Consider the following 18,960-nt stretch of genomic DNA (forward strand, 5'->3'; position numbering starts at 1 on the left):
GTGGTGGATCATTATCACTTCTGCTCGTTCCTCCTGTCAGCCCGGTGTGAGCCGTGCAACTTCACGTCTGCTGCACGAACCCGTAGCACCCTATAAACACTCCTACTGGAAGTTAATTATCACTTGTGAGGGAAGGTTAGTGCCTCTCAGGATGAGTTAGTGTGACAGCTGATAGAAGGCCGCGGACAGCTGCTCTGAAAAACAAGGTGTAATTGGCAGCCTTGACAGTTGTCACAAAAAAGACAGATAAGTGGCAATATTTTCAAAAAAAGAAAGAAAAGAAAAACAGAAAGAAAAGGGTGGAGGTGGATGATTCACAAAGTGTAAATGTTTTTGGAGACATGTTTCATCAACAGTTGCACCACTAATTCGGTTCTGGAAATTAGACCTTTAAGATATGTCTAACAATTATGGTTCAAATAACCATCATTTTCGGTATTTTTAGATCATATTTTTGCTTTTACTGTTTATCATCTATATTAAAACAATGAAAATCTATATAAGTAAGTAGCACATTATTTGGCACACCTGTCAAACTGCTCGTTAACGCAAATGCCTAATTAGCCAATCACATGCCAGCAACTCAGTGCATTTAGGCAAGATGATCTGCTGCAGTTCAAAGCGAGCATCAGATTGCAGAAGAAAGGTGATTGAAGTGACTTTGAACGCAGCATGGTTGTTGGTGCCAGACGGGCTGGTCTGAGTATTTCAGAAACAGCCGATCAACGGGGATTTGCACCCACAACCATCTCTAGGGTTTACAGAGAATGGTCAGAAAAAGAGAAAATGTGAGTGGAAATGTCTTGTTAAAGCCAGACTGGTTCCAGCTGATAGAAAGACAACAGGAACTCAAAGAACCACTGGTTACAACCGAGGTCTGCTGAGGAGCGTCTCTGAACGCACAACACGTCACATCCTGAGGCAGATGGGCTACAGCAGCAGAGGACCACACCTGATGCCACTCCTGCCAATGTCGCGATATTTCATTTGACGATACTTGTATCGATTTAAAATCCTGTCCAGATGATATGTATTTAATTAGTTATGAGTATTCTGACTCTAATTTTACACCCGCGACAGTTATTTGGCAGCACCGCAGACTGAGCCTCTTTGATCAGCTCTACACCGCACACAGCAAGATCCCGCAAGAATCAGCTTGTGTAGAATGCTAAATGTTCAGTCATCCCTCGCAGTTTTTAATGTTACGAGACATGTAAAATTTTGATTTTTCTTGGGACGAGTACCAAACCGAAACTCTGTGTCACGTTGCTGCCAATGCCGTATAAAAAAACGTGGATTGTGGTGCTTTGAGATGTATCGCAATGCACATCATATCACAGACATCGTATCACCACACTCTTGCAAATACACACCCCTAGTATCAACAGTTCAGGTTGGTGGTGATGGTGTTATGATGTGGGGGACACTTTGGGCCCCTCAGTACAAATTGAACATGGTTACAACGCCACAGCCTACATGACTATTGTTTCTGACCATGTCCATCCCTGCATGTATGACCACAGTGTACCATCTTCTGATGGCTACTTCCAGCAGGATAAGGCACGATGTCATAAAGCTGGAATCATCTCAGACTGGTTTCTTGAACATGAAAATGAGTTCACTGTCCTCAAATGGCCTCCACAGCCACCATATCTCAACTCAATGGAGAAGCTTTGGGATGTGGTGGAATGAAAGATTGGAATCATGGATGTGCAGCCGACAAATCTGCACCAACTGTGTGATGCTGTCATGTCAATATGAACCAAACTCTCAGAGGAATGTTTCCAGTACCTTGTTGAATCTATGCCACCAAGGATTAAGGATGTTCTGAAGGCAAAACGGGGTCCAACCTGCTACTAGCCAGGTGTAGCTAATAAAGAAAGAAATGCAGCAGGGGTGGGAGTATATAAATTTCCTTCTTCCTATTCCCTTCCAAACAAAAGATCAAGATCTATTTGACTTTATTTGATATTCATTATATGTTATGAATTGAATGTGACTTGTTTGCTTTGTGCTACTGTAAGGCAAACAAGTGTATTCATGATGATTATCTAAACTGTCAAGAAGATGGCATCATCTTCTTTTATCTTTGTTTATTTTGCTTTTAAGTCTACATGACTTGACATCAGAAATATGTTTGATATATGTGTCTTGTATTTTTTTGTGTTTTTCTAATATTTCTAATGCTTGAAATTAACAAACAAAAAAATCGAATCAAATGAGAATGCAAATATCATTTTATTTTTCTGATATGTTATTATGATATAACAATTATTGTGTCAAATGTGAAATCTAAAATCAAATGTAAAATTTTGCTATAATTTCTATGGTTTATACATGGATAACAATCTAAATGTGCAGATGGGTAAAGTTTATTACAGCTTTGTTAAAATTTATTCAGATTTAAACTTAGAAACCAGCTAAATTTAATCTCGACTGTTACACATTACATGACATCATTCTAAATAACTATTGAAAAAGAAAATCCATCTATAAATCAAACAATTGTGTTCGAGCGCCCTCTTCTGACAGTATAGCTGAACTGCTACGCACTGCCGCGCGACGGACTACGTCATCACGTATTCAAATCAGACACTTGGGTTTCCTGCGTGTTAGGATCATGGATTTAGCATCGAAATGCAAACGCCTTTTAAACAACTGCCAGGTTTATTGGGACTCGATAAATCGAATAAACATCTAACCAGGAAATGTGAGAGGTGAGACGAAGAAAAATGGACGTAAGCGCGGTTGTTGTGGAAGCAAAGAAACCTGCCTTAAGGCTTAATGATTTAATGCCTGCCGTCGTTATGGTGAACAACCAACGGTCATTCTGCACGTTATATGTTATAAAACTCCAGATAGCGGAAATTTGCTAAACTAAACGATTTTCTGGATCTACAAACAATAATATTAGATTGTAAATGTCTAACGCGCTTTTGCAGTGCTGCAGTTGTGTGTAGAGATGCCATTCATTGTTGTGGTATTTGAATTGCAGTGGGTCTGTCTGTGTCCTGAGTGAAGATGAGGCGTCTGAGCAGAAGGAAAGCCCTGAGTCTGGTGAAGGAGCTGGACGCCTTCCCCAAAGTTTCTGACAGCTATGTGGAGACTTCCACTTCCGGCGGGACAGGTGAGACACCTGTCGCAACACCTGACCTACCTGACCATAATTGTCGTTGAGATAGGGTTAAGGATAGGGAAGCGATTCTGTAGCATAATAAAAAATAAAAGTCAATACCAGATTGCTTTTAATTTGAGTCAAGGTATTTCTGGCATTGACTTTTATTTTTAATGACACTACAGAAAAGCTTCTATCGAGGGGTCTGTGGGCTAGCCCAAGTACGGGCTCTTGAAGTGCAAATCGTGATTTGGACTTCAGGGCCACCGTACCAAAGCTCACCTAAACCCCATTCATTCCATAAAAAATAGAAAGAAAAGCTTCTAAAAATAAATTAAACTTCTCAAGAGTTGGTCAATAACTTAAAATCCCACCTTGATGATCGTCTTTTGATCCATTTTGAAATCTTTCTCAGTGGTCTTTTAATTATGACGACCGGTATGCCGTTTTTAGGCTAAATTTAAAAAGCTGTGTCCTTGTCTAGGGCATAGTTTCTGCAGAGCGTCAATTCATTATTTGCCTCTGAGTTGTGGGTGGACCGTTGGTGTGGTGTAACCCCGCCCCCTCCTTTCCCTGCCTGAGAGATCTCTGTTTACAGGCTTTCCCGCTAGCTTACAGCCCCTCGCGCCTCCAATCTAACATTACTGGTGCAACAAACACAGCGAGCTATCCAGCTGTACAGTTTTAACCAAGATGTCAGCTTAGAAGAAGAAAACAAGGACGGACATGGATTTATTTGTCAGAATGGAGAGGAGCAGGGAGCTTGTGGCCCCCCAGCCTATTTTCTACGATCTTCTTCAAATGGCATTTTTTTTCTTCTGCTCGTGATTCACAACAGTTTGAAAAAAGAAATACTCAGAAATGCAATTTTAATCTTTATTTTCTTTTATATATCTCCCCCAACATCAGAAATATTCCAAAAGAACAATTTTCATTGGCCTAGGTGGGTTTTCAATTTAAAACAAAATGAATAAAGGAAAATAATAAAAGAAAACTACAAATAAAACAGGACTGAGCAGTCTGTAAGATTTTTGGAAATATGTTTTTTAGGGGGGTGTTGCATGAATTTTGTTTAAGAGGGGGTAAAACGTACTGTTAACAAACAAAAATGTGGACATCCCTGAGGTTTCTTCTTATTTTTCCCGTGATCTGTTTTTTTTGTTTGTTTTTTCTTACAGAGGAGGGTCTAAGGATGCCCACGTTAGCCTAGTCTGTTTAGTTTGATTAGCAATCAGCTATTGAATTTTAGAACTGTTATGTTTCGTACGGTTAGTGAAGCCTCTTGAAAAAACTGTGTTGTAATTTTGGCCCAAATAAATAAAACTGAATTGAATTCAATGTATTTAATCAACACATCTGATAAAATGAATTGGACTGTAAACGCATTTTAGTTTTTTATTTTAAGACATTCAATAATAAAATATTCTATCCCATTGACACCAAAACTCAGTTTGGATGTTATTTTAGGACAATGTTCTTCTAAGTCACTATTTTATGCCATTTTTATTTGATATTTACCAATTATTACAAATTATTTTCTTTTTATTTCACATTTTGAAGTTTTCCTCGTTCCTCTTCAGTGTCGCTCATCGCTTTCAGCACCATGGCTCTTCTGTCCGTCTTGGAGTTCTTTGTTTATCAAGACACCTGGATGAAATATGAATATGAAGTTGACAAAGATTTTTCAAGGTAAGCTTTTTTTTTGGCATTTGAATTTACGATTTCATTTGCACTAAACGTTTTGTCTTTCAGTAAATTACGAATAAATGTGGACGTCACGGTTGCCATGAGATGCCAGCGTGAGTATCCCACCTCCTCCCGTGTTCGTCTTTGAGCCTCTCGTGCGAGTTTGTGACGCTTTTCTGCCTGCAGACGTGGGAGCAGATATCCTGGATTTGGCGGAAACCATGATCACGTCTGGTGGTTTGCAGTACGAGCCGGTGGGTGCTGCTGGTCTTACACTCGTCAAATAATTTCAAAAAACCCTAGATTTGGAGGTTAACAGTTTTTTTTTCTGGGTTTTTGTTCAGGTTGTCTTTGAACTCACCCCAAAACAGAGAGAATGGCAGAGGTAGGCCAAAAAATAATAATAATATTTGACCGACTAAAATGACCCATTTGGAAATCATTAATACCTGCTCAGTTACAGTTTTATGTTTTCCACATTTTTTGCACCATGCATTTTATAGGTTTAAATTAAAAAAGATTTTGGAAGATTTCATCTTCCTCCCTCAAGAAAAGTTTCTTTTAAATCTTAAATGAGGAAGTTATACTTACAGAACGTCATTTAACTTCATTCCACATGTTTCTCTGCTGAAGTCTTGCATCAATCTGACTTTTCAAGGTTTTTTTTTTGTTTGTTTTTAATCTATCAGCACTTTGCATCGTATTCAAAACAGGCTCAGAGAAGAACACGCTTTACAGGAAGTCTTATACAAAAGTCTGCTGAAAGGAGCTCCAACCGCTCTGCCTCCCCGGTTCGTCATTTTCAACGCAATAGCTCGATTCCTTTCTGAAAAAAAGAGGCTGTAAACCTTTTTTTTTGTGCTTTTTCCTCGACTTTTGCAGGGACGCTGTCTTTATGCAGTCCCCCGACGCTTGCAGAATACACGGAGATATTTACGTCAACAAGGTGGCGGGAAACCTGCACATCACTGTGGGAAAGTGAGGACCTGGAAACATAAGAGAAATGATTAAAAACAGAAACATGTAACTGAGGAAACTGACCAAAAAATCTGTTTTTCAGGCCGATCCACCATCCTCAGGGCCATGCGCACATTGCAGCATTTGTGAGCCATGAGTGTAAGTTTGAATAAACTGTATGTGGTGAGATAAGTGTCAAAAAGAAACGCATGCTCAGAGACAGTTGTCTTCAAAAAGTAAATGCAGAACAAGAACTCCAGACTCTGGCAAATAAGACGAGTGGTTAGATTGACATGTTCTCCCTACCATGACAAAGGTGGATAAAGGTGGAAAGATTTCATGTAATCCACGGAAACCAGTGAAGATCACAAATCATTGAAGAAAAAAGGTTCAGCGCACTGTCTAGTGGGTCTAGATGACCCAACTCCCAACGTTAAAGTGCCTACGATAGCACAAGGGTTATACCAAGGAGTTTGCATCAATCAGATTGTGCCTGCTATGGTGCACTCACTTGTCAGAAACAGTTTACCCATGCAAAGCTTTTTGTAACTTTTAAATAGTTTTTTTTAAAAGAACATGAAAACTGTGGTGCAGTGGTTAGCGCTCTTGCCTCACAGTAAGACGGACCCCGGTTCAAGTCCCAGCAGGGGAACCCAAAACAGAACCAATGGGGGACCTTTCTGTGTGGAGTTTGGATGTACCTGCATTGCTTTTCTCCTCCCACCGCCCAAAAACATGCTTCGTAGGTTAATGGGTTACTCTAAATTGTCCATCGGTGTGAATGTGAGTGTGCACGGGTGTGCGATTGTGACAGACTGGCGACCTGGATAGGCTCCGGCAGCCCCGTGACCCCGAAAGGGAACAAAACGGTTTAGAAGATGCATGGATTGATTTGTTTTTTAGGGGTTTATTTGCTCATTTTTCTGCCATCAGACCTAAAGTTTAGACCATAATCGAAACTTTCTGTTTTACCGGCTTTGTTTCCAAATCTCGCTGTGGTTCTTCATGTTGTCCACCGTCTTCTCCTCTTCACGCCGCAGCATACAACTTCTCCCATCGAATAGATCGCTTATGTTTTGGCGAGGAGATACCCGGCATCATCAATCCTCTGGACGGCACAGAGAAAATCACCTATGACAGTAAGTCACCGCCCTCCAACACCTCAGTCTAACAGGACTGAAGGTCTTCTGTTACAATCCCAGAATCGTTTGTTTCTGCGTTTCCACAGCTGACTTTAACGTTCATGTCCACCACAGATAACCAGATGTACCAGTACTTCATTACAGTGGTGCCCACAAAACTGAAGACATACAAGATAACTGCAGACACACATCAGTTCTCTGTGACGGAGCGGGTGAGTAATCATTAGGGGGGAAAAAAAAGATTCTCTAGAGGGCTGGATCAGCGGGGTCACCTGGGTTTTTCTTTGTAAAGGAGAGGGTAATCAACCACACAGCAGGAAGTCACGGCGTTTCCGGCATCTTTTTCAAATACGACACCAGCTCTCTGATGGTGACGGTCAGCGAGCAGCACATGCCCCTCTGGCAGTTCCTGGTGCGACTGTGCGGCATCATCGGAGGCATTTACTCCACCACAGGCGAGTGCAGAGCTTTCCTTCCTCCGTCACAGGCGGACATGTCAAAGTCCAACTCCCATCGTCTTTTGATTGATTTTCAAGGCGTTCCCTGTGGTCTTTTAATATCGTTTATGCCGTTTTTTAGCCAAAAAACCCCCAAGAAACAGTTTCGTTTTCTGCAGTGGCAGGAGTTCATTAAAAATTCACCTCTAGTTGTGAACAGGACTGTTGGCACGGAGCAACCACACCCCCTTTCGCGTTGCTGCGGATTTTCTGTCACATATTTACTCATTTTCAAACGTTTTCATCTGCTCCTGATTCACAAAGATTTGGGCAAAGAAATACAAATTTAAGCTTAATTTTCTTTATGCATGTCCTCCAGCATCAGAAAAATACGACAAAAGCATATTAAAAAACGAAAAACACAATTTTCACCGAGGTGGGTCTTTAAAGGTATGAGGGGTATCAAATCCAGGCTTCAATCTTAGAAGCCTTAAATGAGACTTTTAATATGAAAGTAAGTTATGAGGATAAATACCTGTATAGATTTACCGTTTAGTTAGGAAAAGGAGGGTTTTTTTTAACTCCAAGAAACAAAATTTAGTGCTGCCTTGTGATTAACCATGACCTCGGTCAAAGATTTGTGCAACTGTGTTCAAGTTTAGAGCAGGTCTGCCAGATGGTCACAGATTTCCAGCCCAAAAATCAGCAAAAACTGCCAGACCCTATAAGTTATCCCAGATAAAAACTGCCAAACCGATCCCAAACCCGCCCAAAAAAATCTCCACTCGCAAATTCCAAATCAAAACCGTCCAATCTGTCAATACTGCAGCAGATTTGACACAGAGATTGATTGGCAAGGTCAACAGCCAATCAGGACACAGACCACTGTGCCGTTCAGAGGAAAAGAACAAAACATCAGCGATACTACGAAAAGTGAACTGCGATATAGCGAGGTGAAGATCTGAACCTTAAATAAAATAACATCAAGGTTAATAAAGAAATCTGAAACTCATCGGTAACTTCATGCACCTTGAACATCACAGTTAGTGAAAAACCTGGTCTTAGACTTTATCATCATTCAAAAAATACCCCACAGAATCAAATCAAACTTGTTGGCTAAATGGAAGTTTTTGGATGTGAGTGTGTGATATTTACCTTCCTCTCTCCTTTAAAGGCATGCTTCACAGCCTCATCGGCTTCTGCTTCGACATCGTCTGCTGCCGCTTTAACCTCGGAGTCTACAGGCGCCGAGAGGTGAGTCTCCAATTCCTCCTGAGACGGCTGGCGAGCGGTCCTTCATCCTAACGGGCTGACTTGATGTGTTCCAGGACGCGCAGCTACAGATGAATAATCTGAGCAACCACCACGCTCCTCTGCTGGCCCCCAACGCTGCTGCTCACGAGTGACGAGGGTTTTAAGTTTTTTGTTTTAAGCTCACTGGAGAAATGTTCACTGCTGTCATTTTGATTATAAAAAACATGTTTGAAGCAGCAGAAGATGCCGATTTGTCCAACTGAGTAAAGCCAACTTGAAGATTGAAGATGCAATTGTTTAGTTTTCCACAGTTTCCTCTTTGTTGAGCCGTCAAGAGGTTAAAATTAAAAGAGCAAAAGTTGTTTGTCATAAACCAACAAGTGCCAAGTTTAAAAAAATAGATGTGCAGGAATGAAAAAAAACAACAAAAGGTGAGCAGAGGCTGAGCATAACTGCCAAAACGATGACAGCTTCCCAAGCTCGCGTCATTTTTGATACAACCGAACTTAATTCAATATAGATTTGTTGGCTTTTTGGTCATAAATTAATATTTAGTTTGATAGTATTCATCAAAAAGAAATATTTACATTTTTACAGTTAAAATGAACAGAAATTAAGATTTTGCATGTTAAAAAAAGGTTAACTGGATTATTATGCTTTTTTTTTTTTTTTACACTCACCCCTAAAATTAATGGCAGCAAATGAAACAGACTGCACTGCAGTTGCACTTTTTAAGTCATTTTTATTTCATTTTTGCCAGACAGACATTTTACAGATTCTCGGATGTCCCCCACCGCCGCCTCCGTCACTACCCCGTGAAAACAACGTTTGAGGGCGACGTGACAAGAACAGCTTTGTCGTCCTTTCATCAGACTGTTAACACCAGACGTTAGCTTTGCATAAACATGAAGAGTTTGTCCCTTTTTTCTTCCCGTAAAAGGCTCATTATTGTTATTCCAGCAAGCCTTTCAATTCTGCACAGCTTTCCTCATTTCTGTCTTTAAAAAAAATAAAAGCCATTGTTAATACTCTGTAGACTGAGGGAAGCTCTGTGTGAAACACAAGTGAAGATCAACAGTCGCTCACGTTTTTGGTTGTAAGAATAATTTATTAACAGAACTGGGATCAATCATTTAAGAATCCTTTACCCTTTTGATGAAAAGCACTGCGTGTCTTCATTCTGTAAGGCGTGGTGTCCCTCATGGCTCTGTATTTTGGTCCACTGTTTTTTTTGTTTGGTTTTGTTAATCTAACTTCTGTGTTAAATCTTTTTTTTTTTAATGTAGCCTGATTTGTCGGAACAGGTTCCCAGTTTGCTCCAATTGTCTGGGACTCTCGTATAGCTATTTAAGTGACCATTTTATTTAAAGTTGATAAAGTTTTTTCCTCATTAGCCACCTGCCTAACCACGTCCAGTGATTACGGATTCCAGACCTTAAAGTTTCAATCGACATCCTATTATTTTTTTCCCACTCGACCGCCTCTTTCTAGCTTTAAAGACCCACTCCGATAAAAATCGCGATTTTGGTGTTTTTCTGAAAACGTAGGTCATATTTTAAGAGAATTTGGCTCACAGTTGCATTTCTGAGTATTTATCTAAAAACGTTTTGAAAACAATCATTTGAGGGTGGGCCACCATCTCCCTGCTCCTCATCCAACGGTAGACTAGATCCATGTTCTCCCCCTAGCTGTAAGATAGCAAGAGAGCATGTAAACAGAGAGCTCTCAGCTTACAGGAAGAGAAGAGGGGGCGGGGCTTCTCTGTGCCAACAGTCCCGCCCACAATTAAGGCAAATTCCAATGAAATACATAAAAAATGTGGCTAAAAATGACATTTATGATTAAAAAAACTGGAAATGGATCAAAAGATGATCGGAGTGGGTCTTTAACACAAAGAATCACTGATGCTGGATTTTATTGAGATCCATCCTTGGATTCATTTGGCATTTTTGTCTGAACTCCACTCTTCACTTACAGACCCACCTGAAAAGAAGTGCGCTCAGGCTCGGTTCAGACCTTCTGTTAACTGGTATTTCTATACACTACACTGCGCACAGACTAGCCTTTGATGCAAGTATAAAGATGTAAAAATATTTAACATGGTTCATACAAACTGCTGTACAAACAGGCATAAAGTGGATGAGCGTTCAACCGAGACACAGACGCCAACATTTCTGATCCTAATTTAGTCATCTGCAGGAAAGGGGGGGCAGATCCTCCTGTTGTGGGGTCAGATTTTTGAAAAACGCTCCCCTCAATCTAGATTAGCTTGAAAAGAAATCCAGGAGGGAGACTTCTGTGTCATTTTCGGGAAGGCAGACGCACGTTAATGTCAGGTAGAGCCGCAGACCTCCAAATCATCCGAGTGAGGAGAAACCGAAAAACGTCAGAGATCATCCTTTGAATCACCCACCGCTGTATTTCAAGTACTGGGGGGGGGGTGTGTGTGACAAAAATCCTCACAAGGTAAGGCAATGTACCGAGATTCAAGAGGGAGGGGGTGGAAGTCACATACAAGGATGGTTGTTGCATATGTAATTGGCCACTTTGAACATCAGGTAGAAAATGAACAATAATTGGGGGGTTTCTTGGAAGGGGTTTGCTGAACCGGTACTGATGACAGGAATCCAAACGAGTCATGGCTAGTACACCGCTTTCTTTTTCTCCTGAGAGCTCCACTCAGCTGCAGTACGCTCCGCCAGAGAGCCTCCACACGGAGCGCGCTCAGTCCAGGATGACGGGTAAAGGCAAGAGCTGCCGTTTCTGGCTTGGGTAGACTCAGTTGGTTAAGGTGCTCGATGCACGGAAGTAGGAGAGGAACTTGAAACAGAGGCTGACCACGAAGTACCAGATGTTTCTGGCCATCTGGGAGCGAGCAATGAACACTCTCCAGATGAAAACCACCAGGAGAGTGTTGAAGGTGTAGCGGATGTTCCTCAACCTGAGAGACGAGGAAGAAGAGGAGGAGGAGACGACGTGAGAGGAGTCAAAACTATGGAACAGTTTGTGGATTTTAATCCACATTTTACAAAAACAAAAGGTGTCAATTTATGACCAAAAAAACAAAATTTAGCAAAAGTAAGGGCGTCAATTTATCACCAAAAAAAAAAAAATCAAAATTTTAGAAACTATTAAAGGTATTTTGACAAAAAAAAAAGCTAAATTTTAGAAAAAATAGGTGTAGATTTATGACCACAAATAAAATAAACTTAAAATTTTAGAAAGGTGTGTCAATTTATTACAAAAAGGTGTAGATTTTTCACCAAAAATAAAAGAAATCCAAATAAAGGTGTAAATTTACAAACAATAATAAAAATATTAGTAAAATAAAGTTATAACTTTGAGAATCAATCATAAAATCATGAGGTAAGAAAGTCAAACAAAATCTCATTAGACTAAAGTTACTAATATTTGAAGAAAGGTCAAAACTTTATGAAACTAAAGTCATAGATTTAACAGACAGTCACAATGTCACTAGAACAAAGTCGTAGATGTATCAATGAAAGTCACAATTTTACAAAGAAAAGTCACGCTTTTTCAAAAATGAAATGTGTCTCCAACAGAGAAACATTAACTGTTTTATTGATATTGCAGACAAATTAAGTAAATGGAATAATTATCTTGCTGAATCTTTTTTGAAAAACCTTTTTTCATCAAATTTATTTAAAAAAAACACAAATTTGAACTTGTAAAATTTGGATTTTTAAAATCAGAAATTTACATTTTTTTGGGTAAAATGTTGACTTTTCTTATAATTTAATGAATTTCTCCTCACAATTTTACAACAAAAAGAATGAAAAATAATCACAGAAATTCAGATTTAACTTTAAAATGATTAAATGTAAAAACAAATGACTTAATCCAAGTCTATAAGCATGAGAGAGGTGTCATCATGGCGGGCGGCCCATGAACGTAATAATTGCAGGTCCGATTCCTGCCATGTCTCGAAGTGTCCTTGGGCAAGGACACTTCGCCTCTGGTGGAAGGTTGGCGCCAGTGTTCGCCAGCGTGTGTGAATGTGTGTGACTGTGACCGTAAAGCGCTTTGGGCCTTTGAGGAAGGTAGAAAAGCGCTATATATTAACCAAATATTTACCATTTACCATCATAATTTGTACTACAGAATATTTGCATTAAACCTGCATTAAAAAAAAAAACATCTTTCAGCATAGGTGGAGGTTTTTTGGGTTTATTTCCACTCTAGCCTTTTCAACTATTATTGTGCCTTAGTTGTATTAACCTTTCATAATAAATGCATTTTCTTTTCTTCAGCAGTCATAATGTTCGCTCTTCCTGATGACTTACTTCCTCAGATGTTGCCGGGCTGCAGGAATGTCCGACATGTCTTCGTTCAGGACGTACTTTTTGGTGCCGATGCAGTAGTTTTCGATGTATTCGGGCCAGTTCAGCTGTCGGACGTCAAAGTTAAACATCTGAAAAGTGAGGAAACAAGGTTTCTGATCAATACCAGTCATAGCCACTAGATGGAGTAGTGAGCCCCCTTATATCCAGCTGGTCCTGCTGAGCATTTTTTAGAGTTGTAAAAAAAATATCTTTTTAATCTCATAAAAACAAAATCACAAGAATCTTAAGAAAAAAAGATTAACTTCAAAATTAACCCTTAGAATCTGAACATATTGTTTGTTTACAGTGACAGGAATGACAGACACTTGGTATCATTTTCATTCAAACGCAAAGGTTTCAAAAGGTTTTTAGCTTTGACCTTTTTGGTTTAAAACTAACAAAACTAGAATCATGACAAGTCTTCTTTGGAACATTGTAGTTTAGAGCAGTGGTCCCCAACCACCGGGCCGCGGACCGGTACCGGGCCGCCGGACACAAAATAATAATAATAGTAAACAGTACGGACATCCCATTTTGGGTCATTTTACCCCAATAGTTTATTCTGCTTAACCATTGCCGTTTGAGTAGAATGTTAGCTCGACTCTTAAGAAGTGAAAGATGAATTAATTGAGAGAAAGATTTTAAAGGCCCCAGACCACTAAGGGTTAAAATCTTAGATGTGGGGGGAACTTGGCCTGTGATTGCCCCACCGTTCTGTCCTCTGGAGTGAGCTGGCTCATCAGCATGCTAATGTTGTCCGAGTTCCACTCCCAGTCTTGGCTGCTGAAGTACTCCAGCAGGCCGATGGCCTTGTGCAGGCGATTGAAGATGCGCATCATCCTGCAGCGGGACACGGATGCAGGTTATGAGACATCTCAACCCGTCCGTCTGCGCATTTCAAATTCCCACACAGCCGTGGGGGCCTTACTGTGGCTTCTGCCCGCACAGGCGCAGGAAGAGGTCGTAGATGAGGGCCGGGAACTTGTGGCTGACCAGGATCCAGTACTGGTTGATCAGGTAGTTGGAGGTGATGTTGGCGTTGGGCCTGCGGAAAGCCTGCTCCAGAGGGTTCCTCTTGAAGGAGGAGATCACATGGTGCTCTGTTGAAGAGAAAATAAGGTCTTTTTCACTCAATCAACTGGTGGTTGTCTGGTTCCAAAACTCCTCTGGATTTCAAAAAATAAAAGCAGCAGACAAACAGTTTTTTAATCCAGATGATGAAAAGTGTCTCCTCCAAAATCCTCAAAGAACACCAGGTTTATGTTTTTTGGAGATAATCCCCACGCTAAGCCCTGCGACTCCGATGGTGGGGGCAATGCTCTTAAAGTCATCGGTAAACCAGACAAACAGGTTCGGAGCGCGGAGCGCGGGTCGCGGGCCGGGAGGGTATCTTCCAGGATATGAGGTGGATTTTACTCTGACAGTGAGGAGGAGAGCTCTGCGGACACCTCCTCCAGCAAAAATCCACAGATGTGGGAGTGAAGTCACGTGACCGCATCAGGCAAACCCAGCCGGTTTCCATGGCAAAAGCCCGGAAGAGGCTGCAGGGGACGGGATGAGCAATCAGAGGTGACAGCCAGCTGTGGTCTGGATCCTTCTGTTCTAGAGCACACATACTTCCACATGCATGCACGCTTTCACGTTGGGATGTTTTAGTCGATCCTAAGCCTGCGTTTCATAACTGGCTTCATCACCGGGACCAGAGAGAGTGCAGCTTTGCTCCCATCAGCTGCAGCGATCAGACCTAATCCCGCCACCTGCCATCTGCTTGTAATTTCCGTAGAAGAGCATTTGGTAATCTGAGGGCTCGCTGACATCCTGCCAACCGGACGTCGGCGCTTCCACAATAACGTGCAGGAGTCGGCAAAATCTGCACAACTTTAAACCAGAGAAGCATCTTTGTGGTGCTTTTCCAAGTCTTACTTTCTATGATATTATAATAATAATGGATTGGATTTATCTGCGCTTTTCCAGATGCTCAAAGCGCTTACATTGTGTCTCCTTCACTCCTCATTCATACTTGGTGATGGTAAACTACTGATGCCCTGGGGCAGACTGACAGAGCCGTGGCTGCCAGTTCGAACTCCTGCCGCTCTGCAGAAACTATGTCCTAGACAACGACAGGTTTTTGGATTTTGTCTAAAAACCGGCATAACCACAATTCAAAGACCACTGGGAACGCGTTTGCAACAGATCAAAAATGATCGGAGTGGGTTTATAAGATGTGAACTTAAATGAATTAGAATTATTATAAACATTAGTTGAGAAAAAGCAGAATTAAACCCTTAAAGTGAATTAATCTAAAGAAAAAAGTCCTCAAATATTAATAGAATCAATACATATATTGATTAAGAATGATGTGCTCCTGCTTGGGTAGTAAAATGTGAGCAGTTTTCCATTCAGTATCATCTGTTAACCTTTTTTTGGTCTACAATGGTGTTGTGGAAAAATACACATTTAGTTTTCTTTTTTAACCCCTTCATCCTGCATGTCGCAATCCAGGACGCCACGTCATTCAACATTACCTTGAACAGAAAAGACATTGATTTTTTTAAATATATATATAAATGTTTTATAAAGTCAGGCATGAAGGGGTTATAACCTACAAAAAAAGTGAAAAATCATTCGTAAATGTATTTTGGCTTACTGCACTTTTCTGGTTCTGGCATTTCCTTTTCTGGCTATAGATGTATAATTTTATTTTATTTTATACTTTTTTTTTCCTCTTCCCTTTGAATTTTCTGCACATTTTAATGTTTCCCTTCTTTGCACTTTAATGCCTGACCTCCAAAGTTGTTTCTATAGTTTTCTTATTTTAAACAACAAAAACATTTTTTTCTAGGGTGAAACAATTGTTAGTTTTAATTTATTTAATTTGTTTGAATTTAAATTTTAAAAAATTATCTGGAATTGAAGCTAAATACTAACGCGCTTCCCTCACATCAAACCTGCAGAAAGTTCCACTTCTCTCCAGCAGGTGGAGCTGCTCCTCAGACCAAATTTCAACCCCAACACACCAAACATGAAGTCAGAGAGCAGGAGGGTGGATGAGGACAGTGAAGACTGACAGCAGCGTGCTGGCAGGAGCCGGGCGCCGTCAGCACCCGACTGCAGCGCCGGTCGGACGGGGGACTCACCGATCTCCCCCCAGTGGAACGGGTTGATGCCTCCAGACGTGCAGTTGTACACCAGGGTCGTTTTAGGTCTGCAAGATGCGAGAGATGAAGGTCATAAGAGGTCAAAACGTTTGACCCCTCCCTATATTATTACAAAAAGCGTCAGACAATGATCATAAATGGCGTTATTTGACGGCTGTTTAATGTCACGTCTTCACAGGTGACAATAAATGAAAGCAAAGCGACTCTTGATTGGCTCTTCCTCCCATTGTTTTCTGAATGGAAGATCTGGCTCCGTCAGTTAAGGTGACGCAACAGTAACACATTCCTGCCAAAGGAATTTCACAGCTTTATTTGACAAACTCTTTTTGCCAGGAAAACCCTCTCAGTTGTGTTTCTTTACACACTTATGGCTCTTTATGCTGCTTTGTTGCTGCTAAAAAAGCAGGAAGTGGTAAGTGTTCAAGAAAACATTAGCTGGTTTGTACCTATTCAAAATATGTGGAAAAACCTGGATCCAATTAGCCTTTTACAGCCGCTTAATAATCACAATATAATCTTAATTCCACATTACTGTCAAAAGTATTGAGTAACATTTTTCAATCTCCACCCATAGACTGACATTTAAGACATTTTTTCCTATGCTGGGACAAATGTAGTCCCTAGTTACCATGGTAACCATGTTTACTGCATTATCAGTGTTATGAAGAATGTTTTGTTTTTTCAAGGAAAAATTAGGAGTGAAGTTATTAACTTTACTGTTAAAAATTGTGTTTTAAAATAAAAAAACGATGGGGACATTTTAATGGAGAGACCAGCAAAGCATTTTGGGACTTGAATTCTACACTTCCTGAATATTCACTACTTAAGCTGCTTTTGAGCTGTTGAAGACCTGCTCCAATGAAAATGGTGTTTTTAACATGTTGTGGCATTTTTCTGGAGGACAAATGAGAAAATTGAGGTTTTCTTAATTTAAATTGTTGTGAATCAGGAGCAGATGGAAAAACGGGGCCGCTTGAAAAGGCTTTTGAATGTTTGCAAGAAAAATAAGAAGGGAACGCAACATCCTTTATTCCAGCTGCCACAGATCCTTTAAATCAGAGCGGCAACACTAGACAGTAGAAGGAACCGGTCTTATAATCAACTTTTTATCCATTTTATTTCATTTATATTTATTGTTACCGTCATGTTTTATTTTTAAATGCTGGAGAACTGCTTTCTATCCACCCACTAATGCATCCTTTCCACCCATCCATCCATCCATCTTTTTATAAAACTTTGAAACAAAAAACTAGTTTGCTGAAAGCTTTAAAAGGATAAAGGCAGAACGTTTTCCTCCAAATCCTTTTGTTTTCTCTCACCTGTGCACGGCGGTGTACCAGCCCACAGCCAGCGTCAGGTTGACGACCACGTCTACGGGGATCAGGTCAGCCACTGCATCGTTGTTGGCCCTCATGGTGCGCAGGATGCCCTTTCCCGCCTGCGCACAGAACAGCACAGTGAGGCCCTGGCGCCCCCCCACACACTCCAGCTGATGAAAAGCTCGTGGATGAAGATGTGGAACTCACAGCTATAAAGACTCCGCTCGGCCCGTTGAAGTTGTCGATCCAGCCCTGCAGCATAAGATGGGAAACCCTCCGTGAGCTCTCAGACAGTCCATAACATCCCCGACACGCAGACTAACAGCAGCACACACGCTGTCGGTGGGGGTTGTGTTACTTCCTGGGGGGGCCGCGATTGTCAAGTTCAATTAGGGAGCATTAAAAATGAATGAGTTGGACTGCTGGAGTTCCTCATGAACCGGATGCTGGGGGGGGTTCTCCTCAGTCTCCAGAATCCGTGGCACGAATTTGGAAGATTTGAGCAGACGAGGAGGAACGCGACAGAGGGTCGCTGCATATTGAGCTTCTGAACAACAAACAGGCGTCCGCCGCAGCGCCTGCCGGCCCGCCACGGTGACATGCTGAGCTTACAACTGTATGCTGAGAAAAGCCAGGAGCTGCAGCCTCGACTCCAGGCTGGAATTTATGGACTTAGACAAATTCTTCCATGACGTTGCACATGTTGGAGGTTTTTTAAAGGCATGTTCTGCGTACAGCTCCTCGACTGGCTGGACTAGCAGGACTTCAGGGCTTTTTTGATCCATTTTTAAGGTTCAAGACTAGCCTGCGGTTTTTTAAAAACTTTTCATCTTTTGGATAGTTAATGCTCTGGCTTTAGTCTGAGCAAGATGGCCCACAACATTCAGGGTTTTGTTCAAATCCCACTGCAAAAACGTAAAAAATAAGTAAAAAATTCTTATTTTCGGAAAAACAAATGTAGTCCCTAAGATATACTTTCTTAAACTAAAACTATTCTTCTATTAAAAATATTTCTTGATGAGATTATTTTTCTTGATTTTCTTGAGATGGTGGTGTTACTTTAATATTCAATTTTGCAGAGAAATACTTATAGATCTTAATCAGAGCTTTTCTTTCTTGGTTGTTGAACATTGTTTAAAAAAAAAAAAACTTTTAAAGCTTCAGAGGCTATATTAATCAAGAAAAAAGATTTTCTTTCTTTTCCTATAATCCTACAGATTAAGCGATTGTCAACAACCAGAATCAATGTCTGATTTTTTTTTAGTTTCCTGCTTGACTTTAATAATTTATTCCAAAAAAGCATGCCAGACTTTTATTTTTAAGGAAACCTGTGGGACTTCAAATTGGAAAATCTTTCTATATTTAGCACAGGATGATAAAAATTGAACTTATGGTAACAGAAATGTTTTGATGAATACCAGAGAAGGAAGAAAGACTTTTCCATTCGTCCTGTGGAGAAATCCCCTTTTTATGGCTTCCAGGCCAAATTGTTAAAGAAACAAAAGACTTTAGAAATTGGTTTCAAATGTTCAGAATCGCCTTAGATGAA

General features: G+C 40.6%; 2 protein-coding genes across 6 annotated transcripts in view; one reads left to right on the forward strand and one right to left on the reverse strand.

Moving 5' to 3' along the window:
- Positions 1 to 2,551: 2,551 nt before the first annotated feature.
- LOC101157024 (endoplasmic reticulum-Golgi intermediate compartment protein 2) lies at positions 2,552 to 9,638 on the forward strand. 3 transcript variants are annotated; one of them, XM_078941926.1, is made up of 15 exons: positions 2,564 to 2,717; positions 2,996 to 3,127; positions 4,696 to 4,804; positions 4,868 to 4,914; positions 4,988 to 5,055; positions 5,146 to 5,186; positions 5,491 to 5,592; positions 5,684 to 5,779; positions 5,862 to 5,917; positions 6,799 to 6,897; positions 7,015 to 7,112; positions 7,193 to 7,355; positions 8,512 to 8,591; positions 8,666 to 8,745; positions 9,350 to 9,490. In XM_078941926.1, the coding sequence occupies exons 2-14, from the start codon at positions 3,022 to 3,024 to the stop codon at positions 8,741 to 8,743; spliced, it is 1,143 nt and encodes a 380-aa protein (XP_078798052.1). In that variant the 5' UTR covers positions 2,564 to 2,717; positions 2,996 to 3,021; the 3' UTR covers positions 8,744 to 8,745; positions 9,350 to 9,490. The 3 variants fall into 3 exon arrangements, with proteins under 3 accessions (XP_011489511.1, XP_078798053.1, XP_078798052.1); XM_011491209.4 differs by having other exon boundaries at positions 2,552 to 2,717; positions 8,666 to 9,638; XM_078941927.1 differs by having other exon boundaries at positions 2,555 to 2,665; positions 8,666 to 9,638.
- The window catches only part of si:dkey-97m3.1 (fatty acyl-CoA reductase 1), a 56,559-nt gene continuing 46,912 nt past the window's right edge, over positions 9,314 to 18,960 (reverse strand). For all 3 annotated transcript variants that reach the window (XM_023952248.2, XM_078941924.1, XM_078941925.1), the window contains 7 exons: positions 17,619 to 17,663; positions 17,412 to 17,530; positions 16,072 to 16,139; positions 13,863 to 14,034; positions 13,645 to 13,774; positions 12,896 to 13,023; positions 9,314 to 11,532 (listed from right to left, as the gene is read on the reverse strand). In XM_023952248.2, the coding sequence (XP_023808016.1) occupies positions 11,370 to 11,532; positions 12,896 to 13,023; positions 13,645 to 13,774; positions 13,863 to 14,034; positions 16,072 to 16,139; positions 17,412 to 17,530; positions 17,619 to 17,663 (825 nt within the window). In that variant the 3' untranslated portion in view covers positions 9,314 to 11,369. The remainder of the gene's footprint in view (positions 11,533 to 12,895; positions 13,024 to 13,644; positions 13,775 to 13,862; positions 14,035 to 16,071; positions 16,140 to 17,411; positions 17,531 to 17,618; positions 17,664 to 18,960) is intronic.

Source organism: Oryzias latipes, chromosome 23, assembly GCF_053564925.1.
Source record: "Oryzias latipes strain Hd-rR chromosome 23, Olatipes_Hd-rR_3.1".
Taxonomy (NCBI): Eukaryota; Metazoa; Chordata; class Actinopteri; order Beloniformes; family Adrianichthyidae; genus Oryzias; species Oryzias latipes.